Source organism: Oxyura jamaicensis, chromosome 2 (genome assembly GCF_011077185.1).
Source record: "Oxyura jamaicensis isolate SHBP4307 breed ruddy duck chromosome 2, BPBGC_Ojam_1.0, whole genome shotgun sequence".
Lineage (NCBI taxonomy): Eukaryota > Metazoa > Chordata > Aves > Anseriformes > Anatidae > Oxyura > Oxyura jamaicensis.
In genome coordinates, this window is record NC_048894.1 from 123,441,729 (window position 1) to 123,464,752 (window position 23,024).

At 36.2% G+C, this 23,024-nt stretch overlaps 1 protein-coding gene across 3 annotated transcripts in view; it reads left to right on the forward strand.

Annotated features, from left to right (window-relative positions):
- The window catches only part of PREX2 (phosphatidylinositol-3,4,5-trisphosphate dependent Rac exchange factor 2), a 176,231-nt gene that overhangs the window by 144,882 nt on the left and 8,325 nt on the right, over positions 1–23,024 (forward strand). For all 3 annotated transcript variants that reach the window (XM_035317544.1, XM_035317543.1, XM_035317545.1), the window contains 3 exons: positions 3,489–3,555; positions 5,573–5,763; positions 17,785–17,887. In XM_035317544.1, coding sequence (XP_035173435.1) covers positions 3,489–3,555; positions 5,573–5,763; positions 17,785–17,887 — 361 coding nt within the window. The remainder of the gene's footprint in view (positions 1–3,488; positions 3,556–5,572; positions 5,764–17,784; positions 17,888–23,024) is intronic.

Sequence of the window (23,024 nt, forward strand, 5' to 3'; positions counted from 1 at the left end):
GCCTAAAATTCTGTGATTCTGTGATATTTCCATCTTCCTTTTGAAGGCACTATGAATTTCTTTATATGTATGCCACAGTTAGGAAGGCAATATAAAAGACAATTCTTTGTTGTAAAAGCAGCAAAGCAGCCCAACTTGCCTTTATTTAATGCTATTTAATCCAATTATCTCCCCTCTGCCCCCAATTACTTCTTTGCTTTTCTTGCATTTAAAAATAAAGGATGATTGACAGATAGGATAACTCTATGGGCTTCCTAGAGCAACAGTCTGAGAGTAAGTCTAGAAACTTGGCTTCTCTTGAATTATTTGCATGTGCAGAGTTCTCACAAATGCATGTGTCAAATACAGTTGTCAAGCCTCCTTGGGCTTTTATTTTCAAGTTTTCAATTTTTCAAGCTTTTATGTGTCCAGATTATTTTTCTAGGCCGTCCTGTAAAATGCTTCACTAAGAAAAACATTGAAACTTCAGTATCTCCTTTGTGTGTTGGTTCCAGGAGAATTTCTGGGGGGGGGGGGGGGGGAGACAACAATCATTTTGTGATAGTGTTTTTCTTTTTGAACCCTAAGATGTTTAGTACCTCAATCCATAGCACGTTTTGCATGAGATATCTGTCTCTTTGATATTTTTACATAGGAAATGTCTTTAAAATTGGAACATAGCAACGATCCCGTTTTTCTAATGCCTATTTTTTGTTTGTTTTTACCTTTTTTTCTTTTTTTAAAAAAAGAAAGGCTTTTCTACTACAACTTAGAGAAATTGTAAGGCTTTTAGTAGCAAAACCAGCATCACAATTGCAGACAAAGAACTATGATTTCATTCTTGATCATTTCAAATGGATTAGAAAATATTGTCCAAATTGGGCACCATGCCAAGATTGCCATTAACTTTTCCCATAAAATATGATTAAGGACCTTACCAAGCATTTAGTAATTAAGTGAAGTGCTCTGGAAATTTATATGCTGTCCACAGTTTGTCATGTTCTGTAAAATACTGAAGACAGTTTTTATGAAAAGCAATAAAAATGAAGCACTTGAGAAACATCTGGGAGTGCTATCTGATTGTGTGGGGGGAATAGTTTCATTGGTAACAGTATATTTTGATATTTAAAATTAATGTTGTGCAAAGTTGATTTTTGTTTGTTCTTTAGGTTAATGAATAAATGACTGAATTAATATAGTAATCCCTATAATTGTATATCCTATTCTAGTGTCCGTGTTGCTTCATTTTGTACCCTGAGTTTATTATTTTCCATGTACTCCACTAATGTGTGTACTGCTCTGTATTTGGTTTTTGGTTTCATTTAATGCAGTTGAATTTGCTGAAGTAATAGCCCAAAGAGAACGGAAGTGCTGAACAGACTCTGAGTGAAGTACGTTTTCCTGCAGCATAGCAGGAAAAAACAGTAGAGGCTTTTAGTCTAATAATGCTCAGTGGATGGCAGGATGATGCTTTGGTTTTCAGCTTTGTTAACAAAGGAAAAGGTTGGCCTGTTGCTGCTGAGGTAGCTTTTATGTGCTGTGGCCATTCATAGTGATTTATGAGTAATTTTCACTGCAAACCTCTTTTCCTCCCAATAGTCTCCAGCTTCCTCTGACACAGAGTACATTCTGGATTGTGCACAGGCTTAATGGAATAACAGAACTAGATTAGTTTTCTTTCCTGTGCTTTGAAAGGGGATTAATTCATACCTTAAATCTAGGGGAAGATGCTTTTCAAAACTACAAAACTATGGGCAGCAAAATCTACTAGAACTGAAGGTGAATGGATTTTTTTTTTTTTTAATCAGTGCAGTTATTTCAGATCGTTGAATAGTTAAAGGCTATGCAAATTTGCAGTCTGCACCCCTATTTTGCAGATATGAAACCATGTGAATAACTTCACTCATGGATAAAATCATTTTCATTTTTTATTACAGTTAAAATTTGGTTACCACACTCCACGGGGCAGCTGGATTTCAGTTCCAGCCTGGGTCAAGACTTGGCTGTGACCTTTAGCCAGGTCTGCTCCTTGTGCACAGGCACTAGACGTGGTTCATACCTTGAGGTTTCCACCAGAAAATATATATTTTTTCCTAAAGGTTCCATATTCATTGTTTTTGGTTCTCTCTGTGTGTGTGCTTGTGTTTTATTTTTAACCATAGCCAGAACTGCTGCAGGGGTAGGTGTTGCATGATTCTCCCCGGAGGCTTCATCTAGTCAGGAGTCCCAGTTGATGTTTCTATTAGCAGCGGCCCCAGCAGTTTTAGGAGTTTTTTGACCAACAGAACGAGTCTTGAGGTCTTGTCACTGTGATATGTAAGATATCACTCTGCCTATTGAACATGTAATGTTAATTCATCAGTGGTGAGCAATTAATTTCCTTGTAAGGAAAACAGGTAAAATAAAAAGCCTCTAGGGTTTAAGAGTTAAAGAAGACAGGAGAAGAGCTCCATGCTTCCCATGCTTTAGCATTGTGAAAGCTCTTTCTCTCTGGTGTTAAAAAAAAGAACTTTTCCTGTTTTAGGAGAGAAGGATGGAAGCATGGAAGTCCTCTGTACAAAACATCAGCCACCATTGTCTTTTAAAACAGCGCAGGTAGCATTTGTCTATTTTATAGAAACTTTTAATGGTACTATTCATTGAAAAGTGAAAGGTTATAGAAGAAACTAGGGAAATGTGGGCTGAAAAGCTTTACTTCATAGTATATACATCTGATACAGTAAGAATGCGCTCTATATCACATTTGTGTTCTGTAGGTAAATTACATTTTTATTTAGCTTATCCTTTTGTACACCGATTCCTTTGCAAAGAAGTATGCAGAAATTGTATAGGAAGGCAGTTTGTTTTATTTTTTTATTTTTTAAATTTACACATGCATGCCTGAGTGCACATATTGCACCATTTTGCTTGTATGATGTATATTTACCACTTCCAGGGCTTTGTTGTTGTTTGTTTGTTTCTTTTTATATTGTGAGCTTGAATATATATTCCTCAGTGTCAGTACTATGTTTCATATTTGGGATTCTGTTCTGATATTATTGCAGATATATACAACTAATATTAAAAAGCCAAACCAAAACCAACAACAACAACATCAAAAAACCTTGTAGTGCAAGAGATTCATGCACTGTTTATATGTCAAGTTACCCCAAGTCACTATTAAAATCTAGACAGTTTCCACAAACCTTTCATTGATGATAAATGTTTTGGTGAAAATCACTTTCAGAACTAGTGTTTGTACTATCTAGGGATCAAAATTTTGCACTGTACTGTCTAAGGACAGAGGGAATACTTGTCTCCAGGACAAGAAAAATGTTCTTTGTTACTTTAAAGAAAGGATGTTAGTGCCTGTTTACCCTTGTATTTATTTTTGATCCTCTCTTATCATAGAATTAAAAAAAAAAAAAATCCAATCTTCGGATGATGTCTAAGAATAGTCACCTGCATACATTTTGTTTGGGAGTTTAAACAATTAACAGTCTTTGCATTATTTTGTTTGTTTTTCTCAGAGCATTCTACCTGGACAAGTCAAATCTGCCTTCAAATTCAACATCTAAAGCGGCTTACATAGATAAGGTAAATAAAAATGTTAAGTGCCTAATTAAGCTCTGTATGTTACACAGTTATTGTAGTCCTTTCCTGAGGTGTTCTTTATTCCATTCAAAAATGGAATTCAAAGCTACAGGGGCTTTGGATATAAGGAAAGAGGGAAGTCTCTTGAAACTTTCTGTTGCACCTCTCTTTTAGGAGTATGTGCTGCCATTTGGTTCTGTATCCGCAGGTGAAGGTGGAGGGCATCAGTGTGTCTCAGAAGGAGAACCATAGCTTTTCTTTTTCGTCACGTTGCCAGAGCAATGCAATCACACCAGGAGCATGCAGAGGGTTGGGTGAGGGGGGAGCAGATGCAGGCAGATTTTTTTTTGTTCCAAAAATTGGAATTGCTGTTAAAAATTAAATACTCTTTCAGCATCCTGCTCCGAAGGCTTCCTTCTGAACCTCCTCAATTCAGCTTTCTCCAAATACCTTCATCTTTCTTTAAACCTCTGTGACTGAGAGATCCCAGGGGCTATGAAAATTCATTTAATGCTCTCTCCTGTTGCTGGAGAGTTAATACCCCTACTGTAGACCACTAAGGAAAAATATAGAAATTCCTAAGGTCTTGTCTGTAGTGACTTAGAAGCAAAAGTGATTGAATTACTGTGTCTTGAGAAGTATAGTAATCATCAGCTGAGCTTCATGACAGACTAAAGTTTTATGACTGTATCATCTAGCACAATCATTAACGGACAGATAGCTCCTGTTTCTTGGCTCTGTGCTGGACCACTTGGAAGGGGAGGAAGACGTGCCTGTGCCTCTCCTTCCATAGTGAGTCAGGAAATGTAATTTTCTAAACAGTCACAGCTGCAACAGGATAAATTAGCTACATGTGGAGTGCTTGTTACCCCCAGACCTATGTATTTTAGTAAAAAGGCCAAGGGCGAGTTAAAAATCTTACAATCCAGAGGTATCCAAGGTAACTAATTTAACGTAGTGCATTTATTTTGCAGTTGGAGCAAGCTAAGAGTTAGTGCATGGTCTCAGTTTGTGGGGGTGACTTCTGTTATGTTCTTCATAGCTCTGCATTTGTAAATGGCACCAACTAAAATCAATTTAAATGGATGCAAGTTAAATCAATAGGAGGTAAACCAAGTTAAATCTGTTTGTGCCCAGACTTAAATATGCTGGTTGTTATAATTGATTTACTTGACCTGTATGCTTTTTTTGAGTGAAGTTACGTCCATAAATGGGCAAGTGAAGGTGATGTTTTCCTGCTTAGTTAAAGCCCTCTCTAGGGAATAAATCTCTTTTTCAAAAGACTTAACCTTTGGTTAATGGAGTTTTGCTGGAATCTCAAAGTGCTTCTGGAATAAAGATAAAGGGAATTTGGAATTGAGGGCTTTGCAAAACTATGTTTTGAACCTTTCCTTTACACAAAGCACTATGAGATGCTACTTGTCATTGCAAGTTTTCTCTTGAAGGCTCTTCGAGACCAGCCTTCTACTTGAAGCTGCCTTCTTTACTAGGTGGACCATTGATTTTCCATACAGTAATGTTGAGTTTTGTAGTATGTTTTGCTATTCCTGTTCATTTTACTTTTTCCATGTTGTTAGTCAGGGTTAGGAACCAGCTATTTGCATAAATAGAGGATAGTGTGTCTTAATTATTAGCTGATTGTCTCAGTGAGTCAATTAACCAGGCTTGGCATCCCTCCCGTATATGCATACGGTTGTAGGTTGTCTCTTTGTGGTTTCCCTTCTTTGGAAATACCATTAATTGAAATGGCACTGATGGATCTGTTCAGTTTAATGAAGTGAAAAATAGCTCTGTAGGCAGGACTGGGAATGAAAGTCAGTGACAGTAAGAATTTTAAGGTTTGAAAAAGTTGTCCTCAGCCATAACAGAAGACCGCGTGCTCTGTATGTATTACAGAATCTGGCTTTGGCTTTCCTAGCCAGCCCTGCTGTTCTAACCTGTATTTGTGAAGACCTACTCCTAAAGAGCGTTTCACATGTTCACAGTAGCAAATGTTTAAATTTCTCTTTCCTTTTTGCAGCTGATGAGGCCTCTCAATTGCTTGGATGAACTCTACCGACTCATAGGGTCCTTTATCCGATCCAAGCGCACCGCTGCCTGTGCATACACTGCTTGCAGTGCTTCTGGAGTTGGATTGCTATCGGTTTCTTCTGAACTCTGCAACAGGCTTGGAGCTTGTCACGTCATTATGTGCAACAGCGGAGTTCACCGGTATGGCAATTTATTTTCCTCCCTTTGTTTCAGTCAGTCATTCAGATATTGCAATTTGGAGTGTCTTTCCATATATGTGACTGAGTATCTAATACACTTTGAAGATCTATGGTGAAATTGTAGAACTATTTTTGCAGTGATAGGCAGAAATGAGCAGTGTGATTCTGTTTTGTGCAGTTGTGATGGATTGTTCCTTATTCAAGTCAGTAAAATACAGGAGTCTTAATTGCTAAGGCAGAAAAATGAATGTTTCCTAGGTGAATAACACACTGTATTAAATTCTTGATACAGACAAGAAATGCTGAAATTTGCATTTGCTTTGTATGCTGGGTAGAGCTTATTTCAAGGAAAAGATAAATGAGACAAAAGAGGTATGCATTTCTGCAGGTGTACCATACGATAATGAGAAGTTCTGTCTGTAGAACAGCTGGTGTGATTAACACAATACCAGAAAATGAACTGGACTGTAATCATCTGAGCTTTGTTGTCATCAACTCTGATATTTTAATAGACACGCACACACATATGTGTGTCTATATATATAAATAAAGAAGGCAGTAACGTCATTATTGAGCTCACTTGTATTTAATGATATTTATCAAAGGCAGCAGTGTTTATGTTCCAGTTGGACAAAATACAATTTTATGTACATTTCACCAAAAAAACAAAGACTGAACTGGAGAGGGGGAAAACAACAACATCAAAAACAAGTTATTACCAGAAATCTGATGCTAAATAACAACTCTTTTTATAAAATTTCCAAACTGTGGATTGCAGCTAGCAATATATTAAAAAATATCCCCCTTGGGAGTTGCTCTCCATCATCCTTGTGGGTCCCTTTCAAGTGGGGATATTCTGTGATGATATGACCTATCCGAATCCTTATTTTAGCAGACTTGTTTACCCATACGTTGTATTAAAATGAGCATTACTTTCCCCTAATTTTATCTAATGTTTTTTTCTTTAAAAGAGGCTTAGGGGAAAAAAAAAATACATTATAGCCACAATGCAGATTATCAGGCATGAAAACCAGGAAAAGCTCTGTATACAGCCAACACAAATTATATAAAACAGTGCTTGCCATTTCTCTTAGCAGAGTTTGCAACAGACTATTTGTATTACTCTTTATCATTGATACAAGTGAATGTAACGTGCTGTTTACTGTACTTGGCTTTAGGCAATTGCTAAATAAGACTACTATTTAACACTAGCCAATAGATGGGAATAGTGTATGGGAATACTAGACAAAGAAGCTGGGAATACTGTATGGAATAGATTGGCATGAAGTTGTCATTTCAGAAGCCTGTAAAGATAGCTTTTCTCTGGCTCTTTATCTTTGTTTAAGACAGCTTCACAAGAAGTTTTTTCTGATACATAGTCCCTCTACGTGTCAGAACTTGTGCTTCCTAAACTCATTTTTGCTTATAAACATTGTTCTGAGAGTGAACAAGATTTGATGTAGGGGTGTAGGAAATCAGCCTTTTGTAAGGCATACAAGAGAAAGCAATATTAGCTCTTAAGAATGAAAAAAAAAAAAATCATTAATACTTACACTGACCTCATGTCAGTTAGTTACCATGTTACCATTTCCTCAAAGCCCTGTGCTTTTAAGAACAGATTCCTTATTCCTGAGTACCCTTCTGAAGACTTCCCTTTATTGAATAAGAGAAATTTTACATGATCAGAAAAGACTTTGGGCTTGATTCTGCCATTTTGCATAAAACTGAGGAACCCTACCTCTGTTTTCTCTTGATTTCATGGGTTACATCCTGAACCTGCCAATATAGTCATGGCAAAAATTCTTACTATTTAAGAATAAAGTCAGAGCAATTTTTATAGCCTCAATAAAGTATTAACCTGCAGTGCATGGATCACAAATCATTCAGAATTATTTGGTGGCTGAATAACTGGTGGCATCCTTGATTTAAAAAATGAGCAATTCTTAGATGAGAAGGAATTATTCATGAGATTTCTGCTCAAAACTAGGGCTAATTCAAAGGTTAAAACTTTTAGATGTCTAGTTAAGTGTATTAAAAAAAAAAAATATTACAAAGCCAACACACATTGGATTTCAAGACACTATTACAAGCAATGGGAATGGAGTTTAAGTGTTCTACACGTGGGTTTCCATGTCAATGTTAAAGGGTTCAAGATCACCGTTTACATAAAGTAGATGTGGAAAACACTTTTCTGTAAAGCATGACTAGTTCTGCTTTACAGAAGAGTCTGCGCTTTTGTACAAGATACCATTAGTTCACTTGTGCAATAATACTGCCTTTGTGGCTGCCATCTGTTCAGAGGAAAAAACCATCAACTCTTGACATTATCACAGACATTTTAAGATAGGCTTTCCAGGAGAGAGGAATGTATTCCTCAAGATTTTATAGGTACTCAAAGAGTTTTTGCTTTGAATTTTTAAAAGTTCTGGAGAAAACTCATGTATTAAGAGACTGGAAGGGATTCTTATGCTTTTATTTGAAGTGATAGAAGTTGAAGAAGCTATTTTTTCTTTTCAAGAAATAACAGTTTCCTGAAATTACTGTTGTATATACAAACAGGATGGATGGAAAGGTCTTTCCTTAGCATTTGAAATCATATAACATCACATGCTGTTTTCTCTTTCTGGCCTCCCTAGGCCACATCTCTCCAGTCCAGTTCTAAATATCCTCTGCTTTTTGGCACTCTGAAATTGCCTTTGCCCAGTTAGAAAGCTTATTTTGTCTCCAACTTGCATGAATTTTGTTCCTGAAATTTTTGCTGCTAAATTGTGCTGTGTTTTTCTGAACCTACTCCCCTTGCTGCTGCTTCGTAGAGTGAAACTGTTTTGCAGCATCATGAAATCCTGTGAGGAGGACAAAAGGAAGAACAAAAAGCTGGATGCGATCCAGTCGCATAGGCACAGGAGATTTTGCCTGTTGCCTGCAGTCTGCAAGGCCCAATTCTTCTGCTTTTTTAATGGAATATTATTTAATCAGAGCAGATAATCATACAAAGTAAAGTTCTTTAAATTGTAAAACAATTTTTTAGAGTTTATGTTACTATTTTTTAGTAAGAGAGGATATATTTTTCTGGTTGTATTCAGCAATATATCTGGCCTTCTGTGTTCTTAGAAACTAAATGCTCTGAAGCTCTTGAATGCAACCAGTTGCAGAAATCCATGTTTTGTAGGCCCAAAGAGCTCACAGCTGACCGTTTTTAGCACTATGCTACAGGTATTAAATGAATTGAAAACTCTTATTATCTACTGATACCACTAGGCAAGCAGATGTTGGAAAGATGTGAATAGTGCTTGCAGGTTAACTTTGAAAGTACGTTCTTCATGTATCAGTCTTGACAGTTTAAAAGCAAAGAATAATGAACTCCTAGCAAGGTTTATTCCAAAAGAAAAATAAAAAACCCAACAAAACCTAATCTCTGCAGTTGGTCGCTAATGAAAGAAAATCTCTGAGTCTGTGGAAGAATTCAGGGTTCTCCGCTGGTCAGCATCTTTTGCTCTTGGGGATTGGGAACTGAGCAAACCATTCATCTGCCAGTTAACGTTATTTAATATATTTTAAACCTGAACTCCCTCACTCAATTTATCGGTCAGTTACTGAACTGATTGGAGAGTCTTTTCAGTGTTTTCCCAACTTAGGTGTCATGGATTGACAATGGGGATTGATGTCACCCTTCCTCTCCTAACTGGAAGCAAATCCCAGAAAGCTTGAAGGGAAGTACTAGGTAGCAGTCCCAGCGCAGAAGAGGCCAAACACTATGAAGCAGCAGCTTTGTCTGCTTTGACAGTGATTGCTGATCTCTGGATCAGCAGTTTCTTGGTTTCTGCCTTCTCTGTGATCCATATTAAATTGCTTTTCACACTGCACTAGGCTAAAACAGCTTGACAGAGTTCACATGTTCATCCCTGTATCCAAGATAATACTGGAGATTTTGAATTGCCAGTGATTGCTTTGCTTTGATTTTTATTATGTCAATATGTTTACCAATTTATATGAGAGTCTGAAATCCTGTATCTATTTCAGACAGCAGTTCTTTTCAAATATATTTCAATCACCAGATAAACAAGGATGAGAAAAAAATAAGTCCCTTTAACCTTTGCTGTCCAAAGTGATGTGAGTACTGCAGACTCCCTTTGGATTGTCATAAGTGTACATGCCTTGTTGATCAGCATCAGGAAGAGAACTCTAAATTAGTATAAGAAATCAATAGTTTGTATTTCTGTTTTGCCTTTTTTTTTTCATCCATAATTATATTTCTGTCTGCCAGTCAACTGCCACCCCATAAACAACACACTGCTTTCTTTACTTATATTCATTCTATTTGAAGTTATAATCACTCTGAACAAATGTAGGTGATGAAAGGCACTTTTAAATTTTATTGAATCATGATGCTAGCTCCTGCTTGAGGGAGAAGAGCAGACTGTAGTGCACAGACATGCCCTAGCCTCTTTCCATGCCAAAATGAAATTAGGTGCAGCAGCTGCAGAATAGAAACTATTCAGGGACCATAGGCCTTAAAGGCTCAAAGGAATCATTTAAAGCATCCAAATGAAACAAATCCCAAGCTTGTTTAAAATTTTGCATTTCCTGAAGGATTGAGAGAAGTCTTTTATAATCCTGATGAACCCCCAGAAAAATTGCTGTCTTATTTTCTTTTCTGAATTTTAATTTCCCCTACAGAAAGTATCTCCTTAGCGTTGCCATCCTTCAAGCGGTGGGGTTCTGGCTGGCAGGCACTCAGCTGAATGATGAGGCAGATTTTGCCAAGGGTTGATTATGCTGTCTCCTGCAGCTAACACAGATCCCGAAATCCAGCTAAACTGGCTCCATCTTCCACACAGTGAAGCAGAGTAACACCATAAGCTGTCCACTGTGGCTGGCTGCCTTTTTTAAAATCAGATAAAACAAGATGAAAAATAGGAACCCTGAACCCTGACTTTATATTGTAGACATTCTATGATAAGAATTCTTCTTTCTAGATTATTTCAGATTATTATTTTATTTTATTATTTTTTTTTTAGTAGGAATTTAGTTCTGAGCTTTAATTTAGTCTGTGCCAGGAAAAAAAAAAATCTACTTGAAGTTAGCAGATGTAACTCCTGAGCTCCACAGTAAGAAGGATTTCTGGGATCAATAGACTTTTAGGGGTCTGTCAGCATGAGCTGAGAAACGAATTCTTGCTTCTCTCCATCTTTTGCTTTTAGTCCTGCTAACTTTCCATTTAGTGAAGATTTTTTTTAATTGCAGTTTTATTATGTCTGTATGCAGTTAGTGTATGTTTTTGATACCTTGCCTACTAAAGCAAAAACAAATTTTTTGTTTTCCTGAAATTGTTTATGGTAGTATTTTATTCTGTGCTGGTTAATATTTGCAAACAGTTTGTGTAATCAATATGCAGAAATTTGTCTTAACATAATACAAACAAGACATTTAGCACAAATAAATTGTTTCTACAGTGATGATCATTTTATTCTGATCCATATATGCCTTTCATAGGAAACCTTATATGTTTTTGCTTTGTTCATCTCTAATATGTATGTGAAGGACTATAGTTATGGGCTCACTTACATATTTTAAATTCTGTTTAAAATGCAATCTGAAAATGCAGAGAAATGCAGTAAGAGAGATAAATGGATATAACTTGTTACTAATATGGATTACAATGTGTTCTTTTTTCTTTTTGGATTCCTTGTAATGTTATGGACCAGGATAGACATTTAACAACGGAGCTGATACACAACTCGATCACCTTGCTATGTAGAAGCATCCTCTTGCTCTCTTGCTCTTCAGTTCCTCTTACCTGCAATCCAGGTCTTTGGGAGAATCTTATTCTTCCATACAAAAACAATGTTACAGCAAAAGTTGAACAAATTGTCTAGAACCTTCAAAACTTAAACTTACTCAAAATCATCCAAGTCTTTTTTTTTTTTTTTTTTTTTTTTTAATTTTGAGGTGCAAGAGTTAACCGAATAACCCAAAATCTTACATGACAAGAAGTAAATTCCAGTTTTCCAGCAAGTTGTTTTACTTGCCTACTTATATAGGAAGAAGCCTTTAAAGCGAAAGATGTTCTGTACAGAACAAGAGATAATGGGTGAATTTTGGTTTTAATTTGTCTTTAGATGTGTTTTGTTTGTTTGTTTGGAATTATCACTAAGAATAAGCAACTGAAACAAAAGGAATGGGATACTTTGAATCTTTTGGAAATGCTGTTCTTTCATCAAACAAAAAAATAATTAATGGCATAATTGACCTCTTGCAACATTTTCAGATGATTAAAGGTAGCAAGACCTTAGATGAAGAGCGTTTCTGAAAAGATGTTCTGTGTAGATTTTTAAATCGGACAGATGTGTGGTGAAAAGTGCTTTTTTCATTATTCAGAAAGCTCTCTATCTTAAAAAAGGTAGAACAGTCTCATGTTACGCTTGGAAATGTACTATAAGATAGTGATCTCCCAAATAAACTACAGAAAGAGTCATCATTGCTTACTGCACGTTTCATGCTTCAGGATTAAGACTAATGTTGAATTTAATAAACCTGATTAAAACTATATTTGTAAACTACAAAAGAAGCCATTACCCAAGATTAGGTCTAAAACATGGCTGATGTATACTTACCTCCCAGGACTGATTCCTTGGCTTGATTAAGTCCATGTGATCTACTTCAGCAAGTCAAGACTTTGTTGATAGCTTGTGTTTGAAAATACCTGTTAGAGCTGCTTTTGATTATCTTCTTGTGGGATGGTGGGTGTATGCCCAGCAAGGGAGTTGGTATACATTTATTTTGAGGTTTGCACAACTGCTTAATCACAGCGGTGCCTCTCATGAAGTAACCTTGTGCATGCTGATGCTTAATAGCTAAGAGGCAGACATCCCTTTAATTATGAACTATTAATTTCTTTTTGGCATAGTAGTATTTTCTGCAGACAGTCACTTTTTGAAGCATTGTTTATTATTACTGAGCCATTGTATACGAAATATATTTATTCCATTATAAGGTAACGTCTTGCTATATGTTAGCAGAATATCAGAAGTTTTGGACAAACCTTCATTGGATGCGCTCAGTCCTAGCCTGATTTTGGAGTAGTGATCTATCCACACTGGGAACATCTCAGCTTAATTATAAGGTTCATAAAGGGACTGAACATAAGTCCTGAACTCCAGTAAAGTTTTATTGTAATTGTAAATCGCAATATTGTAGTTTATTGTACAGAACTTCATGCACATTTTATCTCTAATGCCTGTTGGCTGGCTGAACTTTCCTCTCCCTGTGAGGGGAAAAAATATATACATATATCTGTCCAGCAGAGTTTCAGTATATGGGCATAGAGAATGGAAACTTCAAATTTTGCCTGCATGGAGTCAGAGTCCCACAGTAACACCAGCTTAGAAATTGTAAGAGTCTTCAGCTAGACATATCTACAGATTTTATGCTTATTACTGATATTAGCATTTCCCTTCCTCTTTAGTTTATCATGGTCTATTTCCTTCTTTGGGTTCCTCATCAAAATTAGTATACATTACCTGGCCATCATTAATAATTATAGAGAATTATCCTTAAAATAATAGCTGCTCTATAAGCATTAATTTAAATGACAGCAGAAACAAGTCCATACTTAATAGTGTAACTGGCTTAAAAGGTAGTCAAATGTGGGTATAATTAGCTTATGATGTATAGAAACAAAATTAATTAAAAGTTTAACAATGACATTAAATTACATGTTGAGTAGGAGCTTTAAATTTTAATTAGACTAAGCACACATGCATCCTTTCCATATATATATTTTTTCTGTTCACATAGCCAGAGCATAATTCATTTTGACATCTCTGCTGTAACTGCTGTGGTAACTACTAAACCAGTTCATTTAACCTCATCCTTTCTGTTTAGGGCATTTTTCTGAGAGATGCTCTGATGCATCTTTGGATGTGGGATGGCTGGAATCCTAATTGAAACCTGGGAATGAATTGAATGATTGAGATTCTTTTCGCTCTGGTAACATAGATCTACACTTTGCTTGGTGGCAGCTCTGTAGGTAGTGTACATGAACTCAGAGTATTTTTCCTTTCAGGTGACATTAAATAAGCTGTCATGAAATAATCCATTTCTCAGAAATTTTCTGTTTTTTCTTTTATAACTCAGTTTTTCAGGGTATGTCTATCCAGTAGATTTGCTTTTATAAAAATCGCATCCCACAAACAAACAACCAAAAGAAAAAGTAAACAAAAAAATAACGAAAAAAAAAAAAACAACACTCCAAAACCACAAACGAATTCTTCTGCTGGGGACTATTGGTGATAGAAAACGATTTAACCTCTTTCATTCAGGATGGTCTGATACAGAAGATACTTGAAAGTTTGTGTGCAATCTTCAAATCAATATTACCATGACTGATGGGAGACAGGAGATAGCAGGCAGGGACTGGGAGCAGCTGCAGCCCCTTCTGTTCCCCCTTGGAAACCAAATGGGTGGAATGAGGAACTCTCAGCCCAGTTGTGCTGGAAAAGCCAAATGCTGTGAAGCTGCTGTGATCTGTCAAGGCAGGGAATTTGTGATTCTAACTGACGTGAATTCTGAGATAATGAATTTGGGTCTTTTGTTTTTTTTTTCTGATATAAAAGAAGGGATCAAGAGGGAAAGAGAGGGAGTGAAAACAAATTTTTATTTGTTTGCTGTGTAAATAGATATGGATTTGGAATTTATGCTTCCTGTAACAGAATGTTAGGAGAGCAGTGGAAGGGGTTACTTCTTTTTTTTTTTTTTTCTTTCCCCGATATTTTCCTTGTTTGGTTTGTCTGGACTGACCGCATCCAAATGACCAGATACTTTTGATGGTCAGAAGTGCTTCCAAATTGCTTTGTAAACTTTAATGCCATCTGCTTACTAGCTCTCAAAATGGGGGAGAAGGGTGAATTACTATATATTGTATTGCATGTATTTGCTGATAGTCCTTGATATTGAACCTTGCTCAGACTACCAGGACAGTCTTACCATATGAGGAATTCCCAGCTTTCTAATTTTTTCATAAAACTGTACAAATTGTATTGGTTTAAATTTACATTTGGTTAATCTCTGTGTGCTTGGCAGTCTCATTCCTGAGGTACTTCCAGTTATGACTTTTCCATCTTACCATCTGATGTTTTGTGTGTGGATTAGTTTCTTCTACAGCTGGTTTCCAGAACAGTTTGATTTGTGATAATGAATATGTAGTGACTCAAAAACTACACTTAAAAAGCTGGGAGAAAGCACCAGCATGTAAATGTTCGTCTACTCATGAGTCAGTTCAGCATAACCCCGTGGAAAGGTTTATAATCAGTTTTATAGGAGGACAATGTTTTATTGATTTGCTTTACAACTAAAACAAAGCTATTTCAGTGTTGTTTTTGTTATATTTTGAAAGTAGTATACTTATGTCATAGCTAGAGGACAAAAGCCATGCACAATCATGTTTATTTAAATTCTGGTTTTAGGGCTGCCATTCCTCAGACCTTTTACACGCTTCTGGGGAAACAAAATATATGTCTCTAATTAAATATTATAATGAAATGAAATTATGCCACTGGTCTTATTTTAACATTCTTACTTTTTAAAGTATGTTACAATGTTTTTAAAAGACACAGTGGATATATCTAAACAGCATTACTGTAGGACTTAGCCTTTAATATAAAATCTTTTATTAACGTTAACATTTTATAATAGTTAACATCATCATTGCTGTCACCTTAAGTGTCTTCACTGCTAATTTCTAACAACAAACACATTAATAATATTACCCTTAGAATTATTATTTTTGTGCCTTGAGGTGAGCTCTTCAATGTTTCGCAATAACTACAGTATAATCATGAAACACAGACTATCAGAGTAGCCTATTAAAGAAGTCTTCATTACACTAGTTTACTCTGTCCATGTTACTTCCACTTTGGTTATGTCTTTGCACACTTGGCAACCTTATTTCTGAATTGTGGTTGGCATTATCAAAAATATAGGTGGCTCATAATATCCATGATCAGTGGCCTTTTCTTCAGGTTTTGCATAGGGAACAGTTTGGCAGTCTTTTCCAATTATAAGATTAGTGTTTGTGTCTAATCCTTCAAGCTGACCTTCATTTGCAGGGTTCCTTTGTTAGTTTTGATTCATGCATGGAGATACGATTTTTCTGTTCTTTCAGTCTTTTGGGTTCCAGGAAGATGGGATTTATGGGAAAGTTGGCAATAACTGGTTGGTTGAAAGCTGTATTTTGAGCCTATTAACCTCCATTACACCTACAGAGAGACTTTTCCTGGCATAGATTACATCTGTCAAATTAGATTTCAGCTACTTTTGCTTTTTTCAGTTGTAAATAGGACAAAGCTTCCTTTGCAGCCTGTTCTTGAAGGTTAAATGTTTCAGATTTTGGTGGTGTAAGTATTGTGAGCATGTACTTCTTTATTTATGCAATACTTAACCTTTCAGAGACAAGATGAAAACATGACATGGATAATTTCTAGTCTAATGTTTAACTGTTACGCACCTTAATCAAACATATAACAGAAAAGATCAATAGACTTTTGCTCCATGTTAACTTTGGGGTCAATGTATACAAGAATCCAGGGAATAAAAATAATTTCATTACCAAAGAAACTCATTTAGCTTATACTTTTTTAACAAAAGGCTTTTAATAAAGATTAAGATCAAATTTAATACCTTTTGCACTAACCACTGTGAAACTTCTTACAGTTCATAAATTTGCTTATTGATATTTAGAACGTGTCAGGATGGTGGATTTTTTTTTCAGTGAGAAAATAAGTGCAGACACATTTTTCCTCCTACAGATCTTCTGCTCAGCAAAGCGAGTGTTTGATTGAAACATATTGTCTGATCTGTGTGCATAATATAAGCTATGCAGAATCTTTTGGTCAGGATTTTGCCAAAAGGCTGCTCAGAAGTATGTTTGAACCATGTGTTTTTATTATTTAATCTTGAAGTATGCAGCTTTAGTCAGGTTCTGCTGAGGTGGGATCATTTTCTATGCACCTCATATTTCTGCTCAAAGGGATTTGATTCTTGTTGTTTGGCTGTGAATAGAAAAATCATCAAGCTGCTTGTACAGAACACAGCCACTCTCAGCACTTGGATGGTAGCAGCCCTCAGATGTGTTGTGCTTTTCACAAAGCACCTGCCTGTTTCTACTCAATGTTGTTGTCTTTATCTTGAAGTCTTCTATAGCTTTGGTCTTGATTGTGTGAGAAGCTGCCTATCCTTCCTTGTTCTCACCATGACAACTGAAGGCAGTTGGCATGTCCAAAATGACTTTCTCTGCTCCTTCTTGTCTGCTGTAATGACAGGTTTTCCTACAGCAAAGATCTTTGGCTCTGAAAGTTTCCTGGTTGCTCTGACAAAGCAATTACAGTCTTTTCACTAGGATGTGGTACCAGGAGAGGTTTTTGTCCTCAAGTGTTTACTTGAAAAAGATGTCAAAGTAGGAGAGGACAATTTATTTGAAGGAATTCCGTTCTTTTCTTTTCTGAAAGTGTAAATATCTCTTTATTTAAACTGCACTGTAATAATGTGCCATGAGAATACCCAAGCTCAGTTCATGGCAACAGATCAGGACCATGACACCAAAGCTGGGGTCTGCAGTTGAGGTTGAGGGAATTTATGTGGAAGTCAGCTGGAAAGGGATTTCTACAGTTACAAATTTTTCTTCTATTTGGGTTGTCACTTGCTCACGTGCTTGCCAAGCCATAGTTGGCATTGTGGGTTTGTTTTATTTTTAATTTTTTTTAATAAACAAAAAAATGCAAATGCATTTGCTTGAAACTCAGCAGTAACACTATGCTCAAAATTTTTGCAATTAAGAAACTTTTTGTGTCCAGACTAATACTTGCAAGGTTTGAAGTGTTTGGGGGTACTAGCAGACAGGTCTACTGTGTTCTCTTTATTTATAACTTTTTAAAAAAGAAAACTACTCTTAAAGTATGTTAGTGTATGGCAGTTATTTCCAGGATACTATTCCTAGCAGACGGCTGACCTCAGTCTTCTGTTGCAGCTGCACCCTGAGCGTTACCCTGGAGCAGGCGATCATTCTGGCCCGGAGCCACGGGCTCCCACCTCGCTATATCATGCAAGCTACAGATGTCATGCGCAAACAGGTAAGGTGCTCTCTGTGGGTAATGTCTTGCTGTTTCCTAGAAAGCCTTGACCAAATAATTTTAACCCCCATCTTATTTTTATGTTACTGTCTGCGTGAGTTTTCTTAGCTTGGTATTTTTGCTGTGTTTTGATTTTGGTTCATTCTCTTCTTTTAATGTTGACTCAAAGGTTTTTTTGTTTTGTTTTGTTTTTTCATGATGGAACAGGCTGTTTTTAACCAGATGCTTGCTTTCTGTGCATGTGTAAATGGTTCATAATTTTTACAGGGTTATGATTTTACTCGATGTTTTTGTATAGTAACTGATATGGTATTCAGAGTAGTCTGAGAATCTTTATTTTAATAATTATCATCCATAAAAATAAGACCATTAGCTATCATTAATAAGAAATTACTTATTCTGAATGAAGGGGAAGGGCAGGAGGGAAGTGGAAAATAAATACTGCGGTTCTTAACTTTGCAGGCAAGGTTCTCAAGGATATTGTTTTTGTTTCAAATTGTGTATTTCATGTGTGTCATGAGAGAATATTAGGATTTAGAGGCTGTTGTGAACGAATAACCAGCTCAACACGAGCTCTTAGTGCAAAGGTATGACCAAAAAATGCTGGATTTAAAGGAAATACCAACTGCAAATGGGGAATACACTCTACCCTGTAATGGAACAACTCCTAGAATATCTTGTTATCAGATAAATGCTTTCAAAAGCATGATTGGAGTCTTGGAAAGAGTTCAGAGGAGGAGCATGAATGGTCCAGAGGTTGTTAGACAAGCCTTATGAAGTGAAGATTAAAGAGCTCAATCTATTCAGTTGATCAAAGAGAGGTTGAGTGGGTGGGGGCTTAATCAGTATGTGTGCATGTGGAACACATATCCCAGACTGTGGTAACTTTCAACTGTATGACAAAGGCATAACAAGACAGACGATGCAGAAGTCAAAGAGAGACAAATTCAACCTTGAATTAAAAGGAAAAAAAAAAAAAAAAAAAAAGATAATTTAATACCAGAGCAATTAATCACAGATAAAACAAGATTCATTATTTCTGGCTTTTAATTTGTATCTAGTTTCATTACTTTCATAAGTTCTGCTATATGTTCTGTGAAAAAATCACAGTTTAGTTATGGAAATGATTAAGCAAGTGTATGGTATTTCTAACTCACCATAGATAGAAAAATATGTATTCCTGGCCACATCTTTGGTTTGTTAAAGCAATCATGTAGATATTTCTATATTAGTTGAGATATAAATCTCAAGCCCTAGATCTTTGATCTTATTTGTAAGATCTGCTGGCTAACGTGGGTACATCTGAAAAATTAGACACATTCCTGTTTGTATCTGGTTTTCACTTTATTTAGTGCATAAACTAAGTTTCTGAAGTGAATAAATACCCACAAGGTTCTTGAGTCATGTAGGTCTGCTAGGAATTGTACCTTTAACTTGACATTAAAAGAAACTAATGCTGTACAAGGATAAACTTGCATTTATATGTTGATGTGTTTACCCCCGAAGTTCTAAACAAAAAGCAGGTTTGGGTATTTTACAATGAAAGAACCTGGACATAGAGTTGTGATTATGTCTGCCTGTGTTCTGTCAAACAGCACATTTTCAATGAACAGTTCTATAAAGTTTTCAGAAATGCTGATTCATTTGTAGGTATTCTGCAGTCTCTTAAATGGAAATGAAAGACAAGATTTAAGCAACTTGCTAATGGCTCAGAGCTGCTATAACTTTGACGTGCACAAAAAGAGATGTAGAAAAAAGCCTGTAGTGGGCCTACATTCTCTGAAGTAAAACAGCAGGTGATCAATAGCTGTTAAAGATACCAATATCTCAATACCACCCACAGACACTGTAAAAGTCTGCTGGTATATCAAGCCAGAATTTGTTCACACATCCTTCCTCTTGCAGGAAACTGCTATGGCATTTAATAGAGTAATAATCTTTTGTTGTAATTTTAAATCAGTCTTGGAGTTCTGTAGTAGAAATATAACCCTCCATTAAGTTCTAAATGTTTTGGAGTAATTCCAACAGCACTCCATTGTATTTTCTAGAAGCCTTTTCTGGATTTACTGCTTAAAGCATCTGTAGGATTTAGCTGTCTGGAGTGTAATGCAGGCCATAAAACCTGAAGGTGGAAAAAAGAAACAACAACAACAAAAAACTTCTTGGGGTTTGTTGTGGAACATCTCGGTAAAGACAATACATGTATCTTCTCCCTGTCTTAATGTGTATATATCTAGGAAAGACTTTTGATAGCCCATTTACATCCTGATTTATTTTTATTTTTATTTTTATTGTGTGTGTGTGTGTGTGGAATGAAGAGAGACTAACCAGAGGGGAGTACAAATGAAAGGACATCTATTCCATCTGATATTCTGGAGAAGCCGATAACGTTAGTTCCTAGCAGCATGAGCTTTCCACACAGGCATATTCTCTCTTCTAGAAAGTGATATGTTTTCCAATTTGGGGCACCAGTACTGAATAACTGGAGACACCCAATTGAATGGATGACCTCAAAAAGCGTGGTTTTCTTTTAAATTGAATGAGGTCGTGATCGTGTTTAACAAGACTTATAATAGCTCTGACTATTGGAACAATTTTCAAAGTAATTGCCCATGTCAGTTATAATTAGGTATTCACAAGCACCCGTTCTGCAAGAACTAAAGAAAAGAGACCAACTTATGAGCGTTGGTATGCGATTGGGTCTATGGGATGGTTGTAGTTAAGTGGCTTCCTCTTCTTCATTTGCTGATCCAGTCTAGATTGATATTAAAAATAAAAATTTCTACCAAACATTACAACCATCATTTAAAAACTTTATTTACTCATGTATGTGTATTCACATAAACACCCGTACCTATAAAATACTATATAAAGTACACTGACATAAGTGTGCCAAAAAGTGTCAAAGATGGAGGCCTAGAAAAGGAACTGCAGGAGGGCAGAGGGTTATGGGAAAGAAAGGTAACTAAAAAGCTGATGAGCAGAAAAGGCTAACAGAAATTGTGTTATCTTTTGAGTGAGGCATTTTTCCATGCCTCTCCAGATTACTTTCCTCAGAAGTATGATAATAGCACCGCATTTTGAGTAATTCTCATCAGAATGATGCTGATTTAGAGCTCTTTGAGTGGGCCATAAAGATAATCTATTTTCTTTATGTTACTGGTTTTTGCCATCCTTAAATTAGTGTGTAGCTTGAAAATAAACCTATTACTTTTTTTTTCTCATGGCAATAAGAATACTTGTTCCTATAAAAGAGTCCAGATTGATGGTAGCATTTCCCCAGAGCTAACAACATCTTTCACAAGTGCTCTGGCAGTACTGGTACACAGAGAAAAGCATTCCGCCACAAAACAGAACAGTCTTTTATACATACGTGAGACAAACAGCGTCAATATTTACATTATTATATGTACTAGAATAATAGAGGAGAACTATAAACTAGCAGTACATTGAAATAAAAATGGTATGATAGTGCTCAATAGAGACTAGGAGATGGCATGTAGGAAGTTGATAGCAATTATTGTTGGCTTTTCTTCAAAAGAAGTAAGAATCTGGTGGTTGTAAGGAAGGTCTGATTTGTACTCCTCCTAAGCCATAAATTACATGGTGGTATAAAGCTAGGCTCCTTTGTAAATCAACACATTTGATTTATTATGTGAACAAGATACTAAAATTAATTTATCTAGTGAGTGATGTAAGTAAAAATAGGCTTTTTTTTTTTTTTTTTTTTCTTAGAGGTAGTCACAGCACTGAAGTTCAGGATCTACTTGTGATTAATTTTGATAGTTTTCCCATCTATATGTATATTTTGGCTCTCAGTTATGTTAATCATATACCAATCACATCCACTGGCTGTCTGACGGAATTTTTTTTATTATGATAAAATTTTAAGTTATGGGACTGAGGAAAGGACACTGAAGGTGATGAGGGTCTGAACTCATCCTGTCCAACTTTTTAACCAACACTGGATCAGCTTTCCTTATGTAAAGTATTTGACCCTGACCTGCATGATATCCTTGTCTCTAAATTGGAGAAACATGGACTTGACAGGTGGACTGTTTGGTGAGCAAGGAATTGGCTGGATGGACACACTCAAAGAGTTGTGGTCGATGGCTCAATGTCCAAGTAGACATCAGTAACAAGTGGTGTTCTTCAGGGGTCAGTATTGGGACTGACGCTGTTAATATATTTATTGGTGACAGTGGGATTGGGTATGCCTCCAGCAAGTTTGCTGATGGCACTAAGCTGCATGGTGTGGTTGGAGGGAAGGGATGCCATCCAGAGGGACCTGGACAGTGCTTCCCAAGCCATCTATTCCAGTGTTTGTTTTTTTATCCTTTTTATTCTAATATCTTGGTGCCTCATTTAAGTATTGTTTTCTTCACTTACAATTTAAGCTTCCTCTTTTCTGTCCTGTATGCTGTTCTGTATGTTGTAAGCTCCCTCTTTAGCAGTAGACTTTCGGTATTTGATTGTCTTTTCCCTAGTAAACTATTACTCATCTAGATAGAAGAACAGCAGTTCATCTGACTTTCCTTTTCCTTTTCCTTTTCCTTTTCCTTTTCCTTTTCCTTTTCCTTTTCCTTTTTCTTCTTTTCGTTGTTGTTGTTGTTGTTGTGTTTTCTTATCTAATCATCCTCCCTAATCTCTACTAAAAACTCTTTTCAAGTTTTCATTAAAAATGAAAAGTGACTATGAAGAATTACAAAAGGATCTTACAGGACTTCTTGGTTGAGCAATAAAATAGATTAAAATCAGTGTACATAATTACTCAGTAGTGCACATGGTGAGGGAGACCCTAAACCCACATTCAAAATAATTGACTGTGAGCTGGCCATTACATCTCCTGGTCAAGACCTCGGGATATGATAGAAAACATCAGCTCAGTTCTCAGTAGCTATCTATAAAGCCAATAAGAAGTTACATTGGTTTAGGTGAGGATAGACAACAAAGTAGAAATTTAGAAATCTTACTATGGTGATCCTTCATTTTGAACTGTATGATGATCTAATCTCTTCCATAAGGATACATATACAATGGGAAAGGCTCAGAGAGGGTCAGAAAGAAATGATCAAAGGTTAACCTTGGTAGTTATAAATAGTTATAAACAAGGTAGACAAAATAATCTAAGATTGTT